This window comes from Pan paniscus, chromosome 1 (assembly GCF_029289425.2).
Source record: "Pan paniscus chromosome 1, NHGRI_mPanPan1-v2.0_pri, whole genome shotgun sequence".
Taxonomy (NCBI): Eukaryota; Metazoa; Chordata; class Mammalia; order Primates; family Hominidae; genus Pan; species Pan paniscus.
The window spans coordinates 216277720-216299907 of NC_073249.2; the positions used below are offsets into that span (position 1 = coordinate 216277720).

Genomic DNA, 22188 nt, shown 5'->3' on the forward strand with positions numbered 1-22188 from the left:
CCTCAGAGGTCTCGGGCTACCTTGTGAAGCTGGGCCCTGGATCTAAGCCACATGACGACCCCACAGAGCGCCTGTTACTCACGTGGTTGTGGATGAAAAGTCGCATGTGTTTCTGGGGGTAGTGGAGCCGCAGGAGCCGCTGGAAGAACAGGGACACGAACGGCGTGGGCTGTTCGATGAACACGCCGACCAGGACCGTGGGCAGAGCTTCATCCTGCACCAGGGAGGGCGGCACGAGAGTCCAGCAGTGTCCAGTCACAGCACTGCCACTCCACCCCAGGGTGGCCCAAGGGAGTCAGAGCCAGAATCAGAAGCATGTAGACTTCCCAAGAAAGGTGCCTGGGCCGGGGAACTCCAGGCAGGGGGTACGGGGGGGCAGGGAAGCAGCAGGAGGGTGCCCCGGGGAGAGAGCAGCAGGAGCCCAGGCCTGGAACAAGGACTCGGTTGAGGGCCTGCTGTCAGGAGATCGTGGCTGGCGTGGTGTTCGAGGTGAGTCATAAATGAGGATGAGGTTCATGGGATGGGGAGGGGGCTGCAGGAGAGCCTGAAGGACCAGGCAGAAGAAACCAGAACCTGGACATCTCGGGGGAAGCTAGAGACATGCAATCTGAGAGGGCTTCCAGGAGGAGGCACTTGGGTGGCAACCGGGATAGAACCCCAGGCAGGGAGGTGACCCCTTCACTTTCCACCAAAGACAATGGAGTCTATTCCAGAATCACCCATCTCGCCGTCTCAGGGGACTGAGCCCCCCGTGTCCCTCAGGCACAGGCCTGGGCGCAGCCTCACCCCAATGCCCTTGAGGCTGCGCAAGCCTTCGTCACACACGGTGCAGCCTGTTTCGAAGGTCCAGAAGCGCGGGATGTAGTTGCCCAGGTAGTTCAACTGCAGCTGTCGGGGAGACGCGGGGTCACAGAGAAGCCAGCCAGCCCCACCCGCCATAGCCCTGACTCACATCTCCCTGGGCCCCCCAGTGGGTCAGCACCATCCAGCCCCCTCCCACTCCCTAAGAGGGTCTTGGAGATAATGCTCCATCCCCAGGAGATCACCAAGCCGCTCTGAGAGAGGGCAGGGGAGGGCTTGGCGCTCTAGTGCTTCTCCCGAGAGCTTGTAAAATGCAGATTCCTGGGTCCCACCCCGCTCAGAGATTCCATCTGAACAGATCCTGGGTGGAATCAGCAAATTTGCATTTTAAACACATCACATCCTCCTTCCTCTCCCTCATTCCAGCGGTGAAGGACCACACTCAAATATGCTATGAGCTATGAGCCAGTTCCCCAGGGACCAGTGAGGTCCATTCTGTCCCTGGCCGCATCTGCACCCAGTCCCTTCTGTCACCATGAATGCAGGACATCTGTCCTGCTTATGACTATGTCTTACTGTCCGGTGCAAACATGAAATAAAGGTTTACTGAGTGAATAAGTGACTCTGCCCTGGGGTGACAGTGCAGATGGCTCTGGTAGCCCAGCCTAGGCCTGGAAGGGGATGGCAGCCTCCTACGTGTCCTGTGACCAGCAAGAACAGACAGAGTACCACTGACCACCACAGCAGGAAAAGAAGGCATCACGCTGAGCTCAGATGTGAGGACAGAGGCAGTGAGTTCATAGCAGGCCCCAGGAAGGTGGCCCTGGCCCCAGGGAGACACTGTGGGGTCACAGTGAGAATGAAATTAGGGCTCTGGCCCCCTCCCACACTCCCCAGGGGCTGAGGCCCCCCTACCTTGGTTGGCCCGTTGCCATGGATCAGGACCGGGAGGGTGTCATAGGCCAGGTTCCTCGCTCTCACATGGCCCATTTCAAACTTGAGCACGACCTCATCTGGGGGTCAGAAAGCACAGCCCCACCCAGCATCAGACCCAGAGGTCAGGCTCAGGGTCCAACCAGCTGGGCTCAAATCCCAGCTGTGCAGTGAGTAGATTATGTCCTCGGGCAAGTCACTTCTCTCTAAGCCTCAGTTTCCTCATCTATAAAATACGAATAATCCCTTCTTCATGGGGTGAGGGGGAGGATTTGTGTTGAGCAAGCGTGGGGCACCAAGCCTGGCCCATGATGAGCACAGAATCCACGGCAACCCCTGTACTTGTTGTGGTTACTTACAGTCAGAAGCAGGGGCTGGGAGAAGAACGAAGACCTGGAACATCCCAGCTCCAGGCACCTCAGAGAAGCCCCAAGAGAAAGGGTCTGGGACGCGCCTTCTCTGAGTAGGCAGAGCAGCACTGAGAAAATGCCAGAGCCACATGCAGGGGAGGCCTGGGCATGATCAGGACAGATCTTGTCCCAGTGGAGGGAGCCCCTGCAGCAGGGTTCCAATACCCATGTTTTTTTTGTGTGTGTGTTTTTGTTGTTGTTTTTTTTTTGAAATGGAGTCTCATTCTATTGCCCAGTGTGGAGTGTAGTGGCATGATCTCGGCTCACTGCAACCTCTGCCTCCCAGGTTCAAGTGATTTTCCTGCCTCAGCCTCCTGAGTAGCTGGGATTACAGGCACATGCCACCACACCCAGCTAATTTTTGTATTTTTAGTAGAGACGGGGTTTCACCATGTTGGTCAGGCTGGTCTTGAACTCATGACCTCTGGTGATCCACCCGCCTTGGCCTCCCAAAGTGCTGGGATTACAGTGCCCGGCCCCCAATACCCATGTTTGACCCTATTAGTCTGCACATAGGAAAATGGGTATTTCAGCTGGGCACGCTGGCGCACACCTGTAATCCCAGCACTTTGGGAGGCCAAGGTGGGAGGATCACTTGAGCCCAGGAGTTTGAGACAAGCCTGCGCAACATAGTGAGACCCTGTCTCTATTTTAAAAATTAAAATAGGGCTGGGCACGATGGCTCACGTCTGTAATCTCAGCACTTTGGGAGGCCAAGGCAGGTGGATCACCTGAGGTCAGGAGTTCGAGACCAGCCTGGCCAACATGGTGAAACCCCATCTCTACTAAAAAAATACAAAAATTAGCCGGGCATGGTGGTGTGCGCCTGTAATCCCAGCTACTTGGGAGGCTGAGGAAGGAGAATGACTTGAACCTGGGAGGCGGAGGTTGCAGTGAGTCGAGAATTCGCCACTGCATTCCAGCCTGGGCGATGGAGCAAGACTCCATCTTAAAAAAGAAAAAAAAAATGGAAAACAGCTCCTGACCTGCGTGGATCTGAACTCAGTGCTTCTTAACCCCCAGAAATCACAGGCAAAGGGCATTTTCTGCGTTTCTCTGGGAGCAGAACCGTAGCTTTCATCAGATTCTCAAAAGGGCCCATTTATCCACAAAATCAGCAATCAGTGGATCCAGTTCACTTCCCTTTTGTAAAGATAAGAAAACTGAGTCCCCTGTGGGGAGGAGGTGTGACTTGCCTGAGGTCACTCAGGAAGACAGGAAGACCTGCGGCAAAGCAATGTCATCACCAGCCACAGACATGAGGCCAGGCCCAGGGATGTTTGTGGCATCAAGGGTCAAGTAGCCTTTTGCTTCCCAAGCTGCCTGTCCCACCAGCTGAGTTCCTGCCCCTAGCCCAGGACTCCTTCACCTGGAAGGTGGGCGGGCTGGGAAAGTGGGGAAAGAGGGCCCACCTGTAAGGACCTGGTATGCAGGGCAGGGGGTCCAGCACCTGCTGTGCGCATCCCCCAACTCCTCCCAGGCTGAATGCTCACTTGTCCCTGGCCCCCAAGAGAGACATGGCTCTGCGCCAGGATATCCAAGTGGCCCCTGGGGACCTGGGGATGAGGCCAGTGACCTCTCAGCACAATGGCCAGAAAGAAGCAGCCCATTTCTCCTCCCTGGGCTCGGGCCCTGCCTGGAATTCTTCCTATCACCCCTCTGAGGATCCACCCCTCCCTGTGGGGGCTGCTCACCCAAGGCTCCATCCAGGTTCTGGAAGATACGGCAGCGGTGGTCCAGGGTGATATTGATCTGCTCCTGCAGGAAAGAAGGTACCAGACTGCAGCAGGGACAGGCCCTGGGGGAGGCTGGGGCTACATCTCACCCAGTGTGGGGAATCTGTCCCCAGGTTCAGCCCTCTCTCCCCACACCGACTCTGCCACGTCACATCAGGGCAGCTAGGTGCCCAGAGAAGGCCAGCAGCCAAGCTCCCGGGGTCTACAGTCTAGTGGCTCTACTCACAGAAAACCAGGGACTCTGAACTGGAAGGAATCTAAGAATGCAGCCGGCTCACCTACAACAATGACGGCCGTTAAGAGTAACCAGCACCTGCCAAGCACTCCACTACACGCACATAGCTACTCCAAATATTCTTTTTTTTGAGACAGAGTTTCGCTCTTGTCACCCAGGCTGGAGTGCAATGGCACGACCTCGACTCACTGCAACCTCCGCCTCCTGGGTTCAAGCGATTCTCCTGCCTCAGACTCCTGAGTAGCTGGGACTACAGGCATGTGCCACCATACCCAGCTAATTTTTTTTTTTTTTTTTGCTAGAGATGGGATTTCGCCACATTGAGCAGGCTGGTCTCGAACTCCTGACCTCAGGTGATCCGCCCCCCTCCGCCTCCCAAAGTGCTGGGATGACAGGTGTGAGCCACCGCACCTGGCCGCTACTCCAAATATTCTACACGAGTCGGGTGCGGTGGCTCCCTCCTGTCATTCCAGCACTTTGGGAGGCTGAGGCAGAAGGATCACTTGAGCCCAGGAGCTTGAGACCAGCTTGGGCAACATAGCAAAACTTCATCTCTATAAAAAAATTTTAAAATTAGCCAGACATGGTGACGCAGGCCTATAGTCCCAGCTACTCAGGAGGCTGAGGTGGGAGGATCGCTTGAGTCCGGGAGGCTGAGGCTGCAGTGAGCTATGTTTCTGCCACTGCGCATCAGCCTGGGTGACAGTGAGACCCTGTCTCAAATAAATAAATAAATTATTCTACATATATTAATCAATTTAATCCTGACAACATCTCTGTGAGAGAGTATTATCATTATTGCTTTTTTTTTTGAGATGGAGTCTGGCTCTTGTCGCCCAGGCTGCAGTGCAACGGCACAATCTCAGCTCACTGCAACCTCCGCCTCCCAGATCCAAGCAATTCTCCTGCCTCAGCCTCCTGAGTAGCTGGGATTACAGGCACCCACCACCATGCACGGCTAATCTTTATATTTTTAGTAGAGACAGGGTTTCATCATGTTGGCCAGGCTGGTCTCAAACTCCTGACCTCAGGTGATCCACCCGCTTTGGCCTCCAAAGTGCTGGGATTACAGGCATGAGCCACTGCGTCTGGCCCATTATTGCATTTCATAACGGAAAAAACAAGGGACAGAGAAGTTGCCCAATGTTACACAGCTAGTAAATGGTGAGCTGGGATTGGAACCCAGGCAGCCTGGCCCTGAAGTCCTTATTCTGAACCAGTGAACAATGCTGCCTCTTTAAGACCCGACAGCCGGGCACGGTGGCTCACGCCTGTAATCCCAGCACTTTGAGAGACCGAGGCGGGTAAATCACCTGCGGACAGGAGTTCGAGACCAGCCTGGTGAACGTGGTGAAACCCCGTCTCTACTAAAAATACAAAAATCAGCCAAACGTGGTGGTGCACGCCTGTAGTCCCCGCTACTCGAGACGCTGAGGCTCGAGAATCGCTTGAACCAGGGAGGTAGAGGCTGTAGTGAGCCGAGATCGCACCACTGTACTCTAGCCTGGGCGATACAGTGAGACTCCATCCCAAAAATAAAAAAATAGGATTAGTGTCCTTATCAATGAGGCCCCAGTGAGCTCCCTACCCCCTTCCACCATCTGAGGACACAGAGAGAAGTCAGCTGTCTCTGTACCAGTTAGAGGGCTCTGACCAGAACCCAACTGTGATCTCACCCTTCCGGCCTCCAGAACCATGAGAAATCCACATCCGTTGTTTGGGAGCCACCCAGCCTATGGCAGTTTGTCAGAGCAGCCTGCATAGACTAAGACACCAACCCAGGGGTTCAGGCCTGAGAGGAGCTGTTCCCGTGCAGCCTGGCCAGTGGATCCCCAGCCCCCTCTCCTTGGCCCGCCCACTGCCTCTTACCCTCTTCTCCGGGTCCAAGAAGATCTTGGTGTAAAACAGCTGATCGCTGTCGCTGTCCTGGCCCTCCCACTCGGCCACCAGTTTGCTGAGGTTGGGGGCATAACCGATGAAGCCTGAAGGTTGGTGGGTGGGGACACCAAGACGGACCCTTAGCTTCCAGCCTCTAAGTCAGGGGCCTCCTCCCACCCTTCCCTCTTATCCACCTCCACTCATATGCCCACAAACCCTGTCACCTCTCAGAAGTCCTCCTGAATTGACAGGAGGTGGGGCTGCAGGTTTGAAATGGGCCTGCCAGTGAATGTCATTTATTAATGAGTTCCTAATGACCCCAAGAATAAGACCAATGGAGCCCACTAAGCTGTACTGTTCAGTGCTGGGCACCATATAGGTGGTGAAGAAACGGATTGTACGAGGAGCCCCTGGAGAGCAGGGCTGGGAGGATACAGGCCTGGTGTCCCTTTTTACAGTTATCTGGGAAACCTGGCCCAGAGAAGGGAAAGGCTGGGCCAAGCTCACAGAGTGCCTTGGGGGCTGAGACCTGGCATAGTGGGGAAGCCCACATGGGCCCCTGGCTAGAGTACAGACTGGTGACAAGCAACCACAAGAGCAATGGGACATCCCTACTCCTGGGCCTGGGCCAGGGCAAGGCCATCTGGACTGTGCTTACTCTGGACCAGTGGAAAAAAGTGTCTGTTGAGGGCAGATGGCAGATCCCCATCTAAGGTTGAAAAGAGGCCTGTGGATTTTATTCTCCGTGCAGTGGAAAGTCATTAAGTGATGTGTGTGAATTTGCATCTTTATTTATTTATTTATTTTTAAGACAATGTCTCGCTCTGTCGCCCAGGCTGGAGTGCAGTGGCACGATCTCGGCTCACTGCAAGCTCCGCCTCCCGGGTTCATGCCATTCTCCTGCCTCAGCCTCCCGAGTAGCTGGGACTACAGGCGCCTGCCACCACACCTGGCTAATTTTTTGTATTTTTAGTGGAGACGGGGTTTCATCGTGTTAGCCAGGATGGTCTCGATCTCCTGACCTCGTGATCCGCCCACCTCGGCCTCCCAAAGTGCTGAGATTACAGGCATGAGCCACCAATATATATATTATATATATTATATAAATTATTATATATTATATATTTTACATTATAAAAAATAATATAGTATTATTTTTTATTTTAAAAAATTATTTATTTTTTTGAGTGCAGTGGCACCATCTCAGCTCACTGCAACCTCTACCTCCTGGGTTCAAGAGATTCTCCTGCCTCAGCTTCCCAAGTAGCTGGGATTACAGGCGTGTACCACCACGCCCGGCTACCTTTTATATTTTTAGTAGAGATGGGGTTTCGCCATGTTGGCCAGGCTGGTCTTGAACTCCTGGCCTCAAGTGATCCTCCCACCTCGGCTTCCCAAAGTGCTGACATTACAGGCGTGAGCCACTGCGCCTGGCCTTGGATTTGCATCGTTTAAAGACACCTCTGGCTGCTGGATGGAGAATGGCCTGGAAGGGCATGAGGGTAGGGATTGGCGGAGCAGTAAGGAGGCTCCTACCAACGGCCAGGAGCCCAGTGAGAATGGTGGCAGTGAACTGTGGGCCAGAGAGAGCAGATTCCAGAGATCTTTAGGAAGTAGGAGGCAGGTGGCCAGGTGTGGTGACTCATGCCTATAATCCCAGCACTTTGGAAGGCCGAGGCAGGTGGATCACTTAAGGCCAGGAGTTCGAGACCCACCTGGCCAACATGGCGATACCCCATCTCTACTAAATATACAAAAATTAGCTGGGCATAGTGGTGCATGCCTGTAATCCCAGTGACTTGGATGGCTGAGGCAGGAGAATTGCTTGAGCCCAAGAGGCAGAGGCTGCAGTGAGCTGAGATCCCACCACTGCACTCCAGCCTGGGCAACAGACTGAGATGCCGTCTCAAAATTTAAAAAGTAGTAGACAGGTGACTGGCATTGGACGTAGGTGGAGGAGGGCAAGGGAGGAGTCAGGAGTGACTCCTGGGTTCTGTCCATGGGGCTGCGTGTCTGTTGAATGAGATCAGAACTGCAGGGGAGCACATTTGGGGTTGAAAAGTCAGGAGCTCTATTCAGGACATTCTGCACTGGAGACCTGTGAGACACCCAGATTGCACGTCAAACAAGGGGGATCCTCACAAAGGCAGTAGATGGACCCCTCTGCTGGGCCAAGCGCCCTGCACCCAGGTCTCTCACCTCCAGAGCCCAGGAACCTCTTGCCATCGGAGACCACCGGATACTTGGTCTCCAGCCTGCGGTCTGGGTAGATGAGCTCCTCAGCAGAGAAGACCACCTGGCTCCTGGCCTGCCGGAACTTCTTCAGGAGCTCCCGGGGCCCCGATGCAAACAGCACGTCATAGCTGTGGCCAGAGCAGCGAGAAGACGGAGCAGGGCAGGGGTGAGCAGGGGCCCAGTGAGGGCACAGACAGGAGGGACCAGGGATCAAGTGCTCCACAAATGGCCCTCTGCCCACGCCAGCCTGGGCCACCATCTGGGAAATGGACCTGTCTCCGTCTGCAGCCCTGCCTGCCATGTTCCCACCCGCACCCTGGGCAAAGAGATGGTCCCCACAACATGTCATTCTTCTCTTACTTAAAGGGGGCCCATCACACGCATGGGCCACCTCCTCTTTATCTTTTCACCAAGCCTGGGAATGGGCTTCACTAAGACCGGGAATGGACACCCTAAAACTAGGCAACCTTAGCTAGAGTGGTCCACCTTCTTCCCCGATGTTCTGGGAGGGCCTCATTTTAGAATATTCTTCTATCTTCCGCGGAGGGGCCCAGGCTAGGAAGCCCTGACCCACCTACCTGTCTGTGAAGAGAATGACCAGATCCTCCTTGTCCGCGTGCTTCTCCAGAGCTTTCTTCAGCAGCCGGACCTTCTGCCCTCCACCTGCCGACGTCCCCTTGTCCACATTCCAGTCCTCCCCTAGGCCAAGCGCCTGGAGAGAAACACCCCTTAACACGGGCTTTTGGTAAAGAAATATTTTTCCAGGGCTGGCCGTGGTGGCTCATGCTGGTAATCCCAGCACTTTGGGAGGCCGAGACGTGTGGACCACCTGAGGTCAGGAATTCAAGACCAGACTGGCCAACATGGCGAAACCCTGTCTCTACTAAAAACACAAAAATTAGCGGCGTGTGGTGGCACATGCCTCTAATTCCAGCTACTCGGGAGGCTAAAGTAGGAGAATTGCTTGAACCCGGGAGGTGGGGGTTCCAGTGAGCCGAAATCGCTCCATTGCACTTCAGCCTGGGAGACAGAGCAACACTCCGTCTCAAAAAAAAGAGAAAAAGAAATAATTTTTTTGCTTCTGTGGGTCCAGCAACTCTGACCCTCCCCTGTAAGGAAACCATTCTCCACCTGTATGAGGCTTAGCCAGTTCCTGGTGGTCATGTGACCATGCCTGTCCAATCAGAATGTCCCACCCTTCCTGCCCTTCCCACATCCGGAGATTTGAGCATGTGACCCCAGCATGGCCTATCAGCGCCTTCCCTGGGACTGTTCTGTGAAAAACGGAACAGTCTGCAGGCCTTTCCTAAAAAGGAAAGGCTGTCTCCTGCTGAAGTTGAGAAACTGGGGCACATGAATCTGTGGCTGGTGGTCATCTTGCCACCACGATGAAAACAAACAGGGCCTAGAGATGGAAACACAAGGCCCTTACTTTGCTGCTTGAATCCCTGGATCCAGCCATGCCTGAAGCAACCCTCTGCTGCAACCCTCATTCATGTGAGCTGATACACTTGCTTGCTGACTTAATGCCACTAGATTGCAAGCTCTGTGTAAGCAATGACATGTTCTGTATTGTCCATCACCCTATTGCCAGTGCCCAACCTTGTGCCTGACATAAGGAAGCACTCAGGATACTCGTCTCCCTGCAGGGCTCAGCCCCATGGACTGCACACAGACGACACCAAGCCCATGCCAGTGGTCGATCGGGCATTAGCTCATGTTTCTTTTTTCTTTTCTTTTTTCTTTTTTGAGACAGAGTTTCACTCTATTGCCCAGGCTGGAGTGCAGTGACGCCATCTCGGCTCACTGCAACCTCCGCCTCCCAGGTTCAAGTGATTCTCCTGCCTCAGCCTCCTAAGCAGCTGGGATTACAGGTGTGTGCCATCATGCCCAGCTAATTTTTTTGTATTTTTAGTAGAGATGGGGTTTCGCCATGTTGGCCAGGCTGGTCTCGAACTCCTGACCTCAGTGGATCATGACTCCCAAAGTGCTGGGAATACAGGCGTGAGCCCCTGCGCCGGACCACTCATGTTTCTTTAGAGCAGTGTTTATAATACCGGGAAGATGTCCAGACCGTGCCCATCCCCAAATTACGGGGTGGTACTTGTAGAAATGCTGATCCCGAGGCCCTGTCCTCTAAACTAGCCTCTCAGCTGAGGCTCCTGCACACTAACATCTGAGCATTTCTTTAGCCAACTCTTTCCCTCTCCATCACCCCCTAGACTCATGCTGTGTCCTCTGCTGTGTCTTCCCATTCCCGACTAACTCATTTTCATCCTTCAGGCTTCCAGAAGCCTCCCCTGTGGCCCCAAGTCTATCTTAAGAGATGTGGTAGTTTGGAAAGGACACTAGCTCCTAGATCCTCCTGCCACCCCTCACTGTCTCTGCCTCACCCAGGAAACCCCTTACCTGGATCTTGTAGTTGAAGAACTGAGCTGAGCGCTTGAAGCGACGGAATCCCTCGGTCTCCTTAGTGGCCACCGTGAGGACTAAAAGGTTGTCTGCAGACAGAGGAGGGTATGGTGAATGGGAATGGAGGATGAGGGAGGTGACAGGGAGGAGGTCTTTGTTCCCAATGACCTGTCAAATTCTGGCAGGAAGTGTCTTCATGTCAACCCATTACAGAACAGGGCCCAGGGAGGAAGGGATGATAGAGCAGGAAATAACCCAGGTCTCCTGAGTCTCCTCCAGGGCTCCGTCCACCCAATAACTGACTGATATAGTTGGATATTTGTCCCCTCCAAATTGCACATTGAAATGTGATCCCCAGTGTTGGAGGTGGGGCCCAGTGGGAGGTGTTTGGGTCACAGAGCTAGATCCCTCATGAATAGCTTGGTGCCATCTCTTTGGTAATGAGTGAGTTCTTGCTCTGAGTTCATGTGAGAGCTGGTTGGTTTTTATTTTTTTGAGACAGAGTCTCACTCTGTCACCCAGGCTGGAATGCAGTGGCATGATCTCAGCTCACTGCAACCTCCACCTCCTGGGTTCAAGCTATTCTCCTGCCTCAGCCTCCCAAGTAGCTGGGACTACAGGCGGGTGCCACCACACCTGGCTAATTTTTATGTTTTTAGTAGACACGGGGCTTTGCCACGTTGGCCAGGCTGGTCTTGAACAGCTGACCTCTGGTGATCTGCTTCAGCCTCCAAAAGTGCTGGGATTACAAGCATGAGTCATCATGCCCGACCAAGAGAGCTGGGTTTTTGTTTGTTTTTTTTTTTTTTTTTGAGACAGCATCTCACTCTGTCACCGAAGCTGGAGTGCAGTGGCACAATCTCAACTCACTGCAACCTCCACCTCCTGAGTAGCTGGGACTACAGGCACTCGCCACCATGCCCAGCTAATTTTTGTATTTTTAATAGAGGCGGGGTTTCATCATGTTGGCCAGGCTGGTCTCAAACTCCTGACCTCAAATGATCCACACACCTTGGCCTCCCAAAGTGCCGGGATTACAGGCATGAGCCACCGTGCCCAGCAGAGAGCTGGTTGTTTAAAAGAGCCTTGCACTTCCTCCTCTCTCTTGCTCCAGCTCTCACCATGTGACATGCCTGCCATGAGTCAAAGCTTCCTGAGGCCTCACTGGAAGCAGAACAGATGCTGGTGGTATGCTTGTACAGCCTGTAGAACTGTGAGCCAAATAAACCTCTTTTCTTGAGAAATCACCCAGCCACGGGTACTTCTTTACAGCGACATAAAACAGACAAATACACTGACCAACATGTCATGAAGCATGTGCTGTAGACAGGAGAGGTGTCTACACCCTGCATTATAGGACTGAGTTTCTGGCTATAGAGGGTGTGGAAGGAAGATTACTCTGAATGCTGACCACCAGGAAGATCTCTCTGGCCAATGATAGACAATTAGCCCAGGGACAGCAAATACATGGCTCACAGGTCCCTGCTCTCCATACCTAACCCAGGACAGACATTGCTAATCTATCCCACAGTCTTTCTTGCTGAGTATCACACGGCTCTAGATTCTCCCAACACCATGCTTGAGGCTCTTACAACCAATGAGTCGGCCCAGAGTGGAAACTGACTTGAAATCTACTGGTCCACTGCTGACCTTTGGCCAGGGCAGCCATTCCTACGATTTTAACAAGGAACCTCTCCCAGGCTCTGTAGTGTGGCCTGCCTCTGCAACAGAACCTTCTGGAAATAACTCCCCAGAGAGCATCTCAGGGAGCCCTGGGGAAGCCCCTCTCAGAGCACACTTTGAAGCTGTGTTCTCTGAGAAGCGAGGAGTCTGGAGCTAGCCTGCCTGGTTAGAATCCTAGCTCTGCTCCTTAATAGCCATGTGACCTGGGGCAAGTCCCTAGCCCTTCTGAGACTCAGTTTCCCCCTTGGAAAGCAGGGATAATAATAGTACCTACTTCTCAGGGCTGCTGGAGTAATTAAATGATAAATAAATGAGATCAGGCATGTAAAATCCTTATTGGGATGCTCGGCACACATGAAGAGGTATTACTGAAGGCTGGTCACAATGGCTCACACCTGTAATCCCAGCACTTTGGGAGGCTGAGGCAGGCAGATTACTTGAGATCAGGAGTTCGAGAACAGCCTGGCCAACATGGTGAAACCCCGTCTCTACTAAAAATACAAAAATTAGCTGGGCATGGTGGCATGTGCCTGTAGTCCTAGCTACTTGGGAGGCTGAGACAGGAGAATTGCTTGAACCCAGAAGGTAGAGGTTGCAGTGAGCCAAGATCGCACCACTGCGCTCCAGCCTGGGTGACAGAGCAAGACTCCGTCTCCAAAAATAAATAAATAAATAAATAAAAATAAAGAGGTATTACTGGTGCTGATTAATGAGAAGCAAATGCCTTGGCCTGGCATTCAAGGCCCTCTCTGATCTGGCGGGTGATATACTCATCCCTCTCCATCATGCAGGCCTTCCTCCAACTGGAGGGGGGTCTCTCCTTGCTGGGTTCCTCCCATGCAAGGGACCATGCAAGGGACCTCCCATGCAAGGGACCATGGTTCCCTCTGTGTCCCCTTTCTTGTTTTTGTTTTTTGGTTTTTTTTTTTTTTGAGACCCAATCTCACTCCCGTTGCCCAGGCTGGAGTGCAGAGGCACAATCATGGCTCATGGCTCACTGCAACCTTGACTTCCTGCACTCAGGTGATCCTCCCACCTCAGCCTCCCAAGTAGCTGGGAGGGACTGCAGGTGCACCCCACCAAGCCCAGCTAAATTTTTTAGTGGAGATGAGGTTTCGCCATGTTACTCAGGCTGGTCTGGAACTCCCAGCCTCAACCAATCTGCGCACCTTGGCCTCCCAAAGTGCTGGGATTACAGGCGTGAGCCACCACACCCGGCCTGTGTCTCCTTTCTCTAACCTTCCTCCAGGTTCCAGGGCCAGTGACAATGACGTCCCTTCCACCTCTATGAAGCCTTCTCGGATTTCTCCTGCCCTCTCTGGCCTCCAAGCCACAGAGGCAAGACCCACACTGCGGTGCTCAACATTGTTTCCCTGGGTGAGTCTTAGCTCCCTGAGGGTCTGCAGCTTACACTTTTCACCTGGTGGCCAGCTAGACAGCAGGCAGGTAAGGCCCTCCCCTCCCACCACCTCAGGAAGTCAGGAGGAACCTAGACTGTAGGAACAAAGGGGCCTGGCTTGCCAGAGCTGGCGGGGCAGGGTTAGCTGGGGCAGGGGTAGCCGGAGCAGGGAGCTGGCCCCAGGGCAGGGGGCTGGCGCCAGGCAGCCCAGCAGGGATTGGCAGGGATCAGCTGCGGTCCTGGGGAGGAGGGGGTGGATACACCAGGCAGGTGTGGGAAGGAGAGGCCTCACTACCTGAACCTGGGATCCAGAAACGAGGGGTGCTGCTCACACTTGGGGAAGGGCTCCCCCCAGCTCCTGCCAGGACGGTGAAGTCTCTCCCCAGGTGAAGAGAACCAGAGCCACCAGCTCTGAGGCCCTCTTGGCAACAGGGGGCTGCTGGGGACAGGAAGAGTGTCACATTTCATGGATGGAAAAAGCCAGCGTGAGAGCATGTGAGTGAGTGTGTGTGTGTGTGTGTGTGCGCGTGCATGCGCAATTCAGGATTCTTGATGGAACAGGCTCTTGAACTCCAGCAGCAGGGGTGGGGGAAGGGGATGGGGTGGCGTGGCTCAAAGCCCCTTTCTCAAGTTCCTGCTTCTCAATAACAGCAACAATAATGGCTTACCTTCATCGAGCATTTTCTGTGTGCCAGACACATTTTTTTTTTTTTTGAGACAGAGTCTCGCTCTGTCACCCAGGCTGGAGTGCAGTGGCTAGATCTTGTCTCACTACAACCTCTATTTCCTGGGTTCGAGCTATTCTCATGCCTCAGCCTCCCTAATAGTTGGGATTACAGGTGCCGGCCACCATGCCCAGCTAATTTTTTGTATTTTTAGTAGAGATGGGGTTTCACCATGTTGGCCAGGCTGGTCTCAAACTCATGACCTCAGGTGATCTGCCTGCCTCAGCTTCCCAAAGTGCTGGATTACAGGCATGAGCCACCGTGCCCAGCCAATGCTGTTCCAAGCACTTCACACATACTAACCCCCGACTTTCCAGTTAGGAAACCAAGGGTACAGCTGGCGAGTAATGTGCCCAAGGGAGCTAGGAAGCAGCAGCACCAGGACTTGGACACAAGCCTGAACCCAGAGTCTCCTCTCTTAACCTAAATGCATGCACTGCCCAGCCAGGGATGGTGGCCAGGCCATCTGTTGAGAGGGCCCTGTCTCTCTGTGTATGTAAGGGAGCTGTCTAGCTGTGCCCTCCCCACATGCCCACTTTCCTCCCCATAACCTGTCTATTCCCTGTTTTCCAGGGAAACAGTGCTGCTGAGAGCCCACACTGGGACCTTAACCCCCAGGTTCCGTGGCCAGGCGTGGTGACTCACGCCTGTAATCGCAGCACTTTGAGAGGCTGAGGCAGGTGGATCACCTGAGGTCAGGAGTTTGAGAGCAGCCTGGTCAACATGGTGAAACCCTGTCTCTACTAAGAATACAAAAATTAGCCGGGCATGGTGGCACATGCCTGTAATCCCAACTACTCGTGAGGCTCAGGCAAGAGAGTCGCTTGAACCCGGGAGGTGGCGGCTGCAGTGAGCAGAGACTGTGCCATTGCAGTCCGGCCTGGGCGACAAGAACAAAACTCTGTCTCAAAAAAAAGAAAGAAAGAAAGAAAAAGCCGGGCACGGTGGCTCATGCCTATAATCCTAGCACTTTGGGAGGCCAAGGCAGGTGGATCATGAGGTCAGGAGTTCAAGACCAGCCTGGCCAACATGGTGAAACCCCATCTCTACTAAAAATACAAAAATTAGCTAGGCGTGGTGGTGGGCGGGAGCCTGTAATCCCAGCTACTCGGGAGGTGGAGGCAGAGAACTGCTTGAACCCAGGGGGCAGAGATTGCAGTGAGCCGAGATAATGCCACTGCACTCTAGCCTGGGTGACAGAGCAAGACTCCATCTCAAAAACAAAAACAAAAAACAAAAAACAAAACAAACAAACAAAAAAAACTCCCGGGTTCCTTGGGCCACGCAGAGCCTGCCTCTCTGGTTGAGGATCCCACGTGATTGTCCAGTTCAGAGGGTCCCAAACCTGCCCACACATCAGCATCACAAGAGAGGTTGTGGAATCCAGGCTCCTAGGCCCCAGGGCTAGGGGTCTGAGGTGGGCCCAGGAGTCTGGATTTTTCCTACCTTTCCCAGGTGATTTCTGATGTCAGCCACATTTGGGAATCACTGGTCCAATCCATCCCCTTGGTCCGCTGACACTGGGCTGCAATGCAGGGGTCTGGGAGGCGGTTCACAACAAGAGAACTGAAGGCAAGCCCTCCAACAAGAGACCCTGGCATGACCTCCTAACATCCCCAAGGAAACAGCCTCAGTAAACCCAGCCTGCACCCCATTACCTTGACCTGTCTGCAACACACATTCCTTCCCCTAAGGAGGCCTCCAGTCTACCTCCTCCCGGAAGCCCTCCTTAATCTCATCCCATGTGGTCACTCCTTTGCACGTGCAGTCTTGGTTTGCCCAGTAGTTGACATATTGGTACAAACCTGCTCCTTCTCCCTCTGCCAGGCCAGGGCCACATCTTTATTTCCTTGGTCTCCCTCTCCCTCACCATGGCTGGGACTGGGCATGACCAAGACACACTGTACATTCTGGCCTTAAGCAGCTACGTGAGGCCTGACACAGTGGCTCACACCTGTAATCCCAGCACTTTGGGAAGTGAGGGGAAGCTCAGGCAGGCAGATCAGTTGAGATCAGAAATTTGAGACCAGCCTGGCCAACATGGTGAAACCCCGTCTCTACTAAAAATACAAAAATTAGCTAGACGTGGTGGCAAGAGCCTGTAGTCCCAGCTCCTCGGAAGGCTGAGGCACGAGAATTGCTTGAACCCAGGAGGCAGAGGTTGCAGTGAGCCAGGGTTGTGCCACTGTACTCCAGCCTGGGCAACAGGGTGATACTGTCTCAAAAAAAAAAAAAAAAAAAAAAAGGCCGGGCACAGTGAGTGGCTCACACACCTGTAATCCCAGCACTTTGGGAGGCCAAGGTGGACAGATCACCTGAGGTCAGGAATTCAAGTCCTACCTGGCCAACATGGCAAAACCCCATCTCTACTAAAAATACAAAAATTAGCCAGGCAGTGGTGCATTTTACATGGTGCAAGTTATACGGTGGTGCATGTAATCCCAGCTACTAGTCCGGGCGCGGTGGCTCACGCCTGTAATCCCAGCACTTTGGGAGGCCTAGGCGGGCGGATCACCTGAGGTCAGGAGTTTGAGACCAGCCTAACCAATGTGATGAAACCCCGTCTCTACTAAAAATACAAAAAAAATTTAGCTGGGCGTGGTGGCAGGCGCCTATAATCCCTGCTATTCAGGAGGCTGAGATAGGAGAATTGCTTGACCCGGGAGGCAGAGGTTGCAATGAGCCCAGATTGCGCCATTGCACTCTAGCCTGGGCAACAAAAGTGAAACTCCATCTCAAAAAAAAAAATAATAATAATAATAATAATAATCCCAGCTACTTAGGAGACTAAGGCAGGAGAATCACTTGAAACCAGGAGGCAGAGGTTGCAGTGAGCCAAGATTGTGCCACTGCACCCCAGCCCGGGTGACAGAGTGAAACTCCGTCTCAAAAAAAAAAAAAAAAAAAAAGCAGCAACATGGAAGGTACTTTTAGGAACAGCTACCACCACTGAACCCCTGTGAGATACTGTGTGCTGTATGAGGCATGTTACATTCATTATCTTATTTCACGGTCAACACTCTACGAGGAAGGTGATATTTTTATCCCTGCTTCTTCGGGTGAGGAAACCGAGGCACAGAGAGGCTAAATACCTGACCCAAAGTCACAGAACCTTTAGGTGAAATGGGAATGAGTTGGAATTCTAAATGCCCATGCTCTTGTCTTCATTTCCCTGTCCAAGAGCCCAACATCCTAAGATGCCAGACTCCTGGCTGCAGACAAAAGCCAGCGCTTCCAGTGCCTTCCCTCTGGCCTCTGCAGCACAAGCACCCAACTCCAGTCACGTGGTGAGGTCTTTTCCCAGCTCACTGTTAGGCCAGGCCAGAGAAACCCTTAAGGCATGGATGTGGAAGATTCATTTTCGAGCACCAAGGCCCCTCCCATCTGCTTTCTGTCTGGTCCAGCCAGCTGCCTTGGGCTAAGGCCAAGGCCTGGCACCCAGAGCTCTCAGCCCTCCCCACCTATTGCCCAAAGTCCAGCAATGACTTCCCCAGATGAACCCGTGATCCAGGAACAGCAGAAATCAATGAGATACAACAGAGAGGGTGCTAAAGACAGATTGCTGGGCAGGGAACTTAGCCTCTCCGTGCCTCAGTTTTCTCATCTGTAAAATGGGAATAATACAGATGATAGTACCTCCCTCCAGAGACGTTCATGAGGATTCATTGAGCCAATGCCGTAAAGCGCTTGGCACAGTGCCTGCCTTGGTAGCTGCGGGGGGGTTCTGGCGACAGGGTGCCTCCCCTAAAGGGGAGCTGTGTCTTGGTAGATGCTGCCCTGGGGGTCAGGAATAAAGGGGAGCTGCCTTCCTGAGAGCAAGAATGATGCAGAGGGTGGGGTGGCTCACATCTGTAATGTCAACACTTAGGGAGACCAAGGCAGGAGGCTTATTTGAGGCCCTGAGTTCAAGACCAAACTGGGCAACAAAGTGAGACCCTGTCTCTACAAAAAATTAAAAAATTAGCCAGACATGGTGGCACGCACCTCTAGGCCCAGCTACTCAGGAAGCTGAGGCAGGAGGATTGCTTGAGCCCAGGAGGTGAAGGCTGCAGTAAGCTATAGTCATGCTACTGGGCCACAGGAATTAGCCAGGTGCAGTGGCTCACACCTGTAATCCCGGTCTTTGGGGGGCCAAGGTGGGGATGATCACTTGAGCCTGAGGGTTCAAGACTAGCCGGGGCAACACAGTGAGACCCTGTCTGTACAAAAAAATAAAATTTAGGAGAACTTTTAAGAGAAGAATGATGTGTGCGGTGGCTCACACCTGTAATCCTAGCACTTTGGGAGGCCAAGGCGGGTGGATCACATGAGGTCAGGAGCTCGAGACCAGCCTAGCCAACATGGCGAAACCCCATCTCTACTAAAAATACAAAAATTAGCCGGGCATGGTGGTGGGCGCCTGTAATCCCAGCTACTCGGGAGACTGAGGCAGGAGAACTGCTTGAACCCAGGGGGCAGAGGTTGCAGTGAGCTGAGATCATGCCATTTCACTCCAGACTAGGCAAGCGAGACTCCATCTCAAAAAAAAAAAAAAAGAAAAAGAAAAAGAATGATGTGGAGAGACTGACGGTGAGGGCTTGGTTGGGGCGTGCGTATGTGATGAGCTCCTGGAAGAATGGGACCTCTGGGCACCCCTGGTTTGACTGTGCCACCGGATGCCCCGCCTCCCCAAGCAGTCCCAGCCCAAGGCGTGGGTGGTCACTGTGTGGCCTGAGTCAAGGCACAGTCATGACACACCCAGTCTGCTCCCTGGGGAGGCGGGAATGAATGAAGCCCTTCCGCCCTCTCCCCTCCCCCATCCTTCATCCCCACCCCAGGCTTGAACTGAAGCCAGGAACAGGGTCTGGCAGGAGCTTGGGATGCCCCGCACCTGGGAGCCAACCTTGGCCTCCCCGGGGCCAGCTGCCCACTTAGGTCTCCCCAGACCCGGCCCCACCCCACCATCCAGTGCAGCCTGACTGACTCCTGGGACCCTTCTGTTCTCTAGTAGGGAACAGCATGACCTGAACGGCCAGCTGAGCCTCTGATCTCTGCAGCTGTCCTTCCCTCACCACGGCCAAATCAAGGCCCACAGGGAAAGGCAGGAGCTGGAGATCTGCTAGAAGTTTCTACAAACAGGAGGACTGTGGGACATCTGGCCTTGGCTCTAGGGATATCTGCCTGTTTGGATGTTGCCTTTTATTCTCCCAGTTCCCTGTGATGGAAGATGTTGCTTTGTTGAAGCCTTCTTGTGTCTCCCATCTTGTTCTGGAAGCCTCCCCAGGATGGCGCAATATCTCTTCCCTCAGACGCGGGGTGTCTACTGAAGTGAGGTGCTCTGTACCCCCCTCTGATTGGGAGCCCCCTAAAAGTGAAAACGGTCCATGTTTCTCTCCATGCACCAAGGCCATGCGTTTTGGGTGAGGGGACAGACAAGCTGCCAACAGCGCCCCACCCATCTCACTCCCCGAGACTCCACAGCAAATCCCCTTCCCTACTCCAGCTGAATCCACCTCAGTAGCTGCCCCCTCCCATCCATCTGCCAGGGAAAGGGAAGAGCTGGCCTCTTTGGGGGCTGCTGGGGTACCCCCCACCAAACACACACACTAGTCAGTGGGATGCTCAGGCAAGACCTGCAGGGAAGATGAGCAACCCACTCTGTCCTCCTGTCCAGCTGGCTAAAGGTCACACCTCAGCTGGGTCTGGGGGAGCTGAGCAGGCTCCCCCCAGGCAGCATTTCCAGGCAACAGCACCCCCTTCCCGTCCAGAGGTGCAGAAATGAACAGTAGGTCTGAGTTCCAGACAATGACCCCACCTCCAACCAGCTCTGGCAATGAGAGACCAGATGTTTAACCTACCAGGACCTCAGTCTTCCCGTCTCCAAAATGGAGTTGATGATTCCTTATTTAGCAAAGGGATCCTGGCCGGGCATGGTGGCTCAGGCCTGTAATCCCAGCACTTTGGGAAGCCAAGGTGGGCAAATCGCTTGAGGTCAGGAGTTCGAGACCAGCCTGGCTAACATTGCAAAACCCCGTCTCTGCTAAAAATACAAAAATTAGCCAGGCATGGTGGTGCATGCCTGTGATCCCAGCTACTTGGGAGGCTGAGACAGGAGAATCGCTTGAACCCTGGAGGTGGAGGCTGCAGTGCGCTGAGATCGTGCCACTGCACTCCAGCCTGGGCGACAAAGCAAGACTCTGTCTCAAAGAACAAAAAAAAAAGAAAATGAAAACTTAAAAAAAAAAAAAAAAAGGAAAACAGGGAGGGATCCAAATGGAGAAGGGAAGCAAAGGGCCCAACTCAGACTGGCCTGACATTAGCCCCAGGCCTGGGGATCCGCTCTCTTGTGCATCAGTGAGCACAGATGTGCTTTCTACCTACCAGGTGCTCTACCTGGGTTACCTCAGTAGCACACTGATCCTGTCCTCTGCCCATAGCAGCACCCTCTGTGAAGGCTTCCTTGGATCTGCTCTGCCCTCCTCCTGTCACTTGCTGGGGATCAGGGTGCCTAATGCCCTGTCATCAGTCTGGTCCCTCTTCAATTCAACTCACCGGGCTTCATCATGGGCAGCTGCGGTTTCTCTCCTGGGATGGTCTGGGATGCAGGCACCCCATGTCAGCAGAAGCAGGGGGATCAAAGGCCCAGAAAACAAGGCCATAACAGGGCTCCTGGCCAGTGAGGGGACCCAGGCCGAGAGCCCTTTGCACAGCCTGGTGGTCAGCGTTTCCATCACTGGACTTTCTGAGCTGTCTTACTGCCCTGCGGTAAGCCAGCAGCCCTGGGACCGGGAGAGAAAATGCCCTTTGCCGAGGGCCTTTCATGGGCCAGGCATTGAGCTGAACTCTCCCCAACTTCATCCCCTGGAATTCTTGTTAGAGCTCCAGGCGTGAGGTAGTATCACCGGGTCTTACAGGCTAGAACACCAAGCCTCACAGAGAGCAAGCACTGCCAGCTTTACCACTGGGAGACGTGGGGCCTTGGGCACAACCTGGTCCAAGGGAGGTACTCAAGAAATGGCGGTTCCTGGCCGGGCGCGGTGGCTCACGCCTGTAATCCCAATACTTTGGGAGGCCGAGGTAGGCAGATCACCTGAGATCAAGAGTTTGAAACCAGCCTGACCAACATGGTGAAACCCCGTCTCTACTAAAAATACAAACATTAGCTGAGCGTTGTGGCATCCGCCTGTAATCCCAGCCACTAGGGAGATTGAGGCAGGAGAATCACTTGAACCTGGGAGGCGGAGGTTGCAGTGAGCTGAGATCGCACCATTGGACTCCAGCCTGGGCAACGGGAGTGAAACTCTGCCTCAAAAAAATAAAAAAGAAAGAAAAGAAAAGAAATGGTGGTTCCTGGCTGGGCGCAGTGGCTCCCACCTGTAATCCCAGCACTTTGGGAGGCCGAGGCAGGAGGATCACTTGAGGTCAGGAGTCTGAAACCAGCCTGGCCAACATGGCAAAACCTCGTCTCTTCTAAAGATACAAAAATTAGCTGGGCGTGGTGGTGTAGGCCTGTAATCCCAGCTACTTGGGAGGCTGACGCATGAGAATTGCTTGAACCCAGGAGACAGAGGTTGCAGTGAGCCAAGGTCACGCTACTGCACTCCAGCCTGGGGGACACAGCGAAACTCTGTCTCAAAAAAAAAAAAATTAATAAAATAAAATAAATGGTGGTTCCCATTCCTGACTCAAAGAACCCGGGATCCTTCTGGTGGTACAGTTTCAGGTTCTCCAGGAGGGTAGGCTGAAGGAGGAGAATGCCATG

General features: G+C 53.5%; 1 protein-coding gene across 1 annotated transcript in view; it reads right to left on the minus strand.

Annotated features, from left to right (window-relative positions):
- Positions 1-22188, minus strand: part of PLOD1 (procollagen-lysine,2-oxoglutarate 5-dioxygenase 1) — a 40834-nt gene that overhangs the window by 16815 nt on the left and 1831 nt on the right. Inside the window, exons 2-9 of the mRNA XM_003822061.5 lie at positions 10638-10729; positions 8807-8940; positions 8193-8356; positions 5985-6097; positions 3839-3902; positions 1717-1814; positions 787-888; positions 83-214 (exon numbers count right to left, since the gene is read on the minus strand). Of these exons, the coding sequence (XP_003822109.1) occupies positions 83-214; positions 787-888; positions 1717-1814; positions 3839-3902; positions 5985-6097; positions 8193-8356; positions 8807-8940; positions 10638-10729 (899 nt within the window). The remainder of the gene's footprint in view (positions 1-82; positions 215-786; positions 889-1716; positions 1815-3838; positions 3903-5984; positions 6098-8192; positions 8357-8806; positions 8941-10637; positions 10730-22188) is intronic.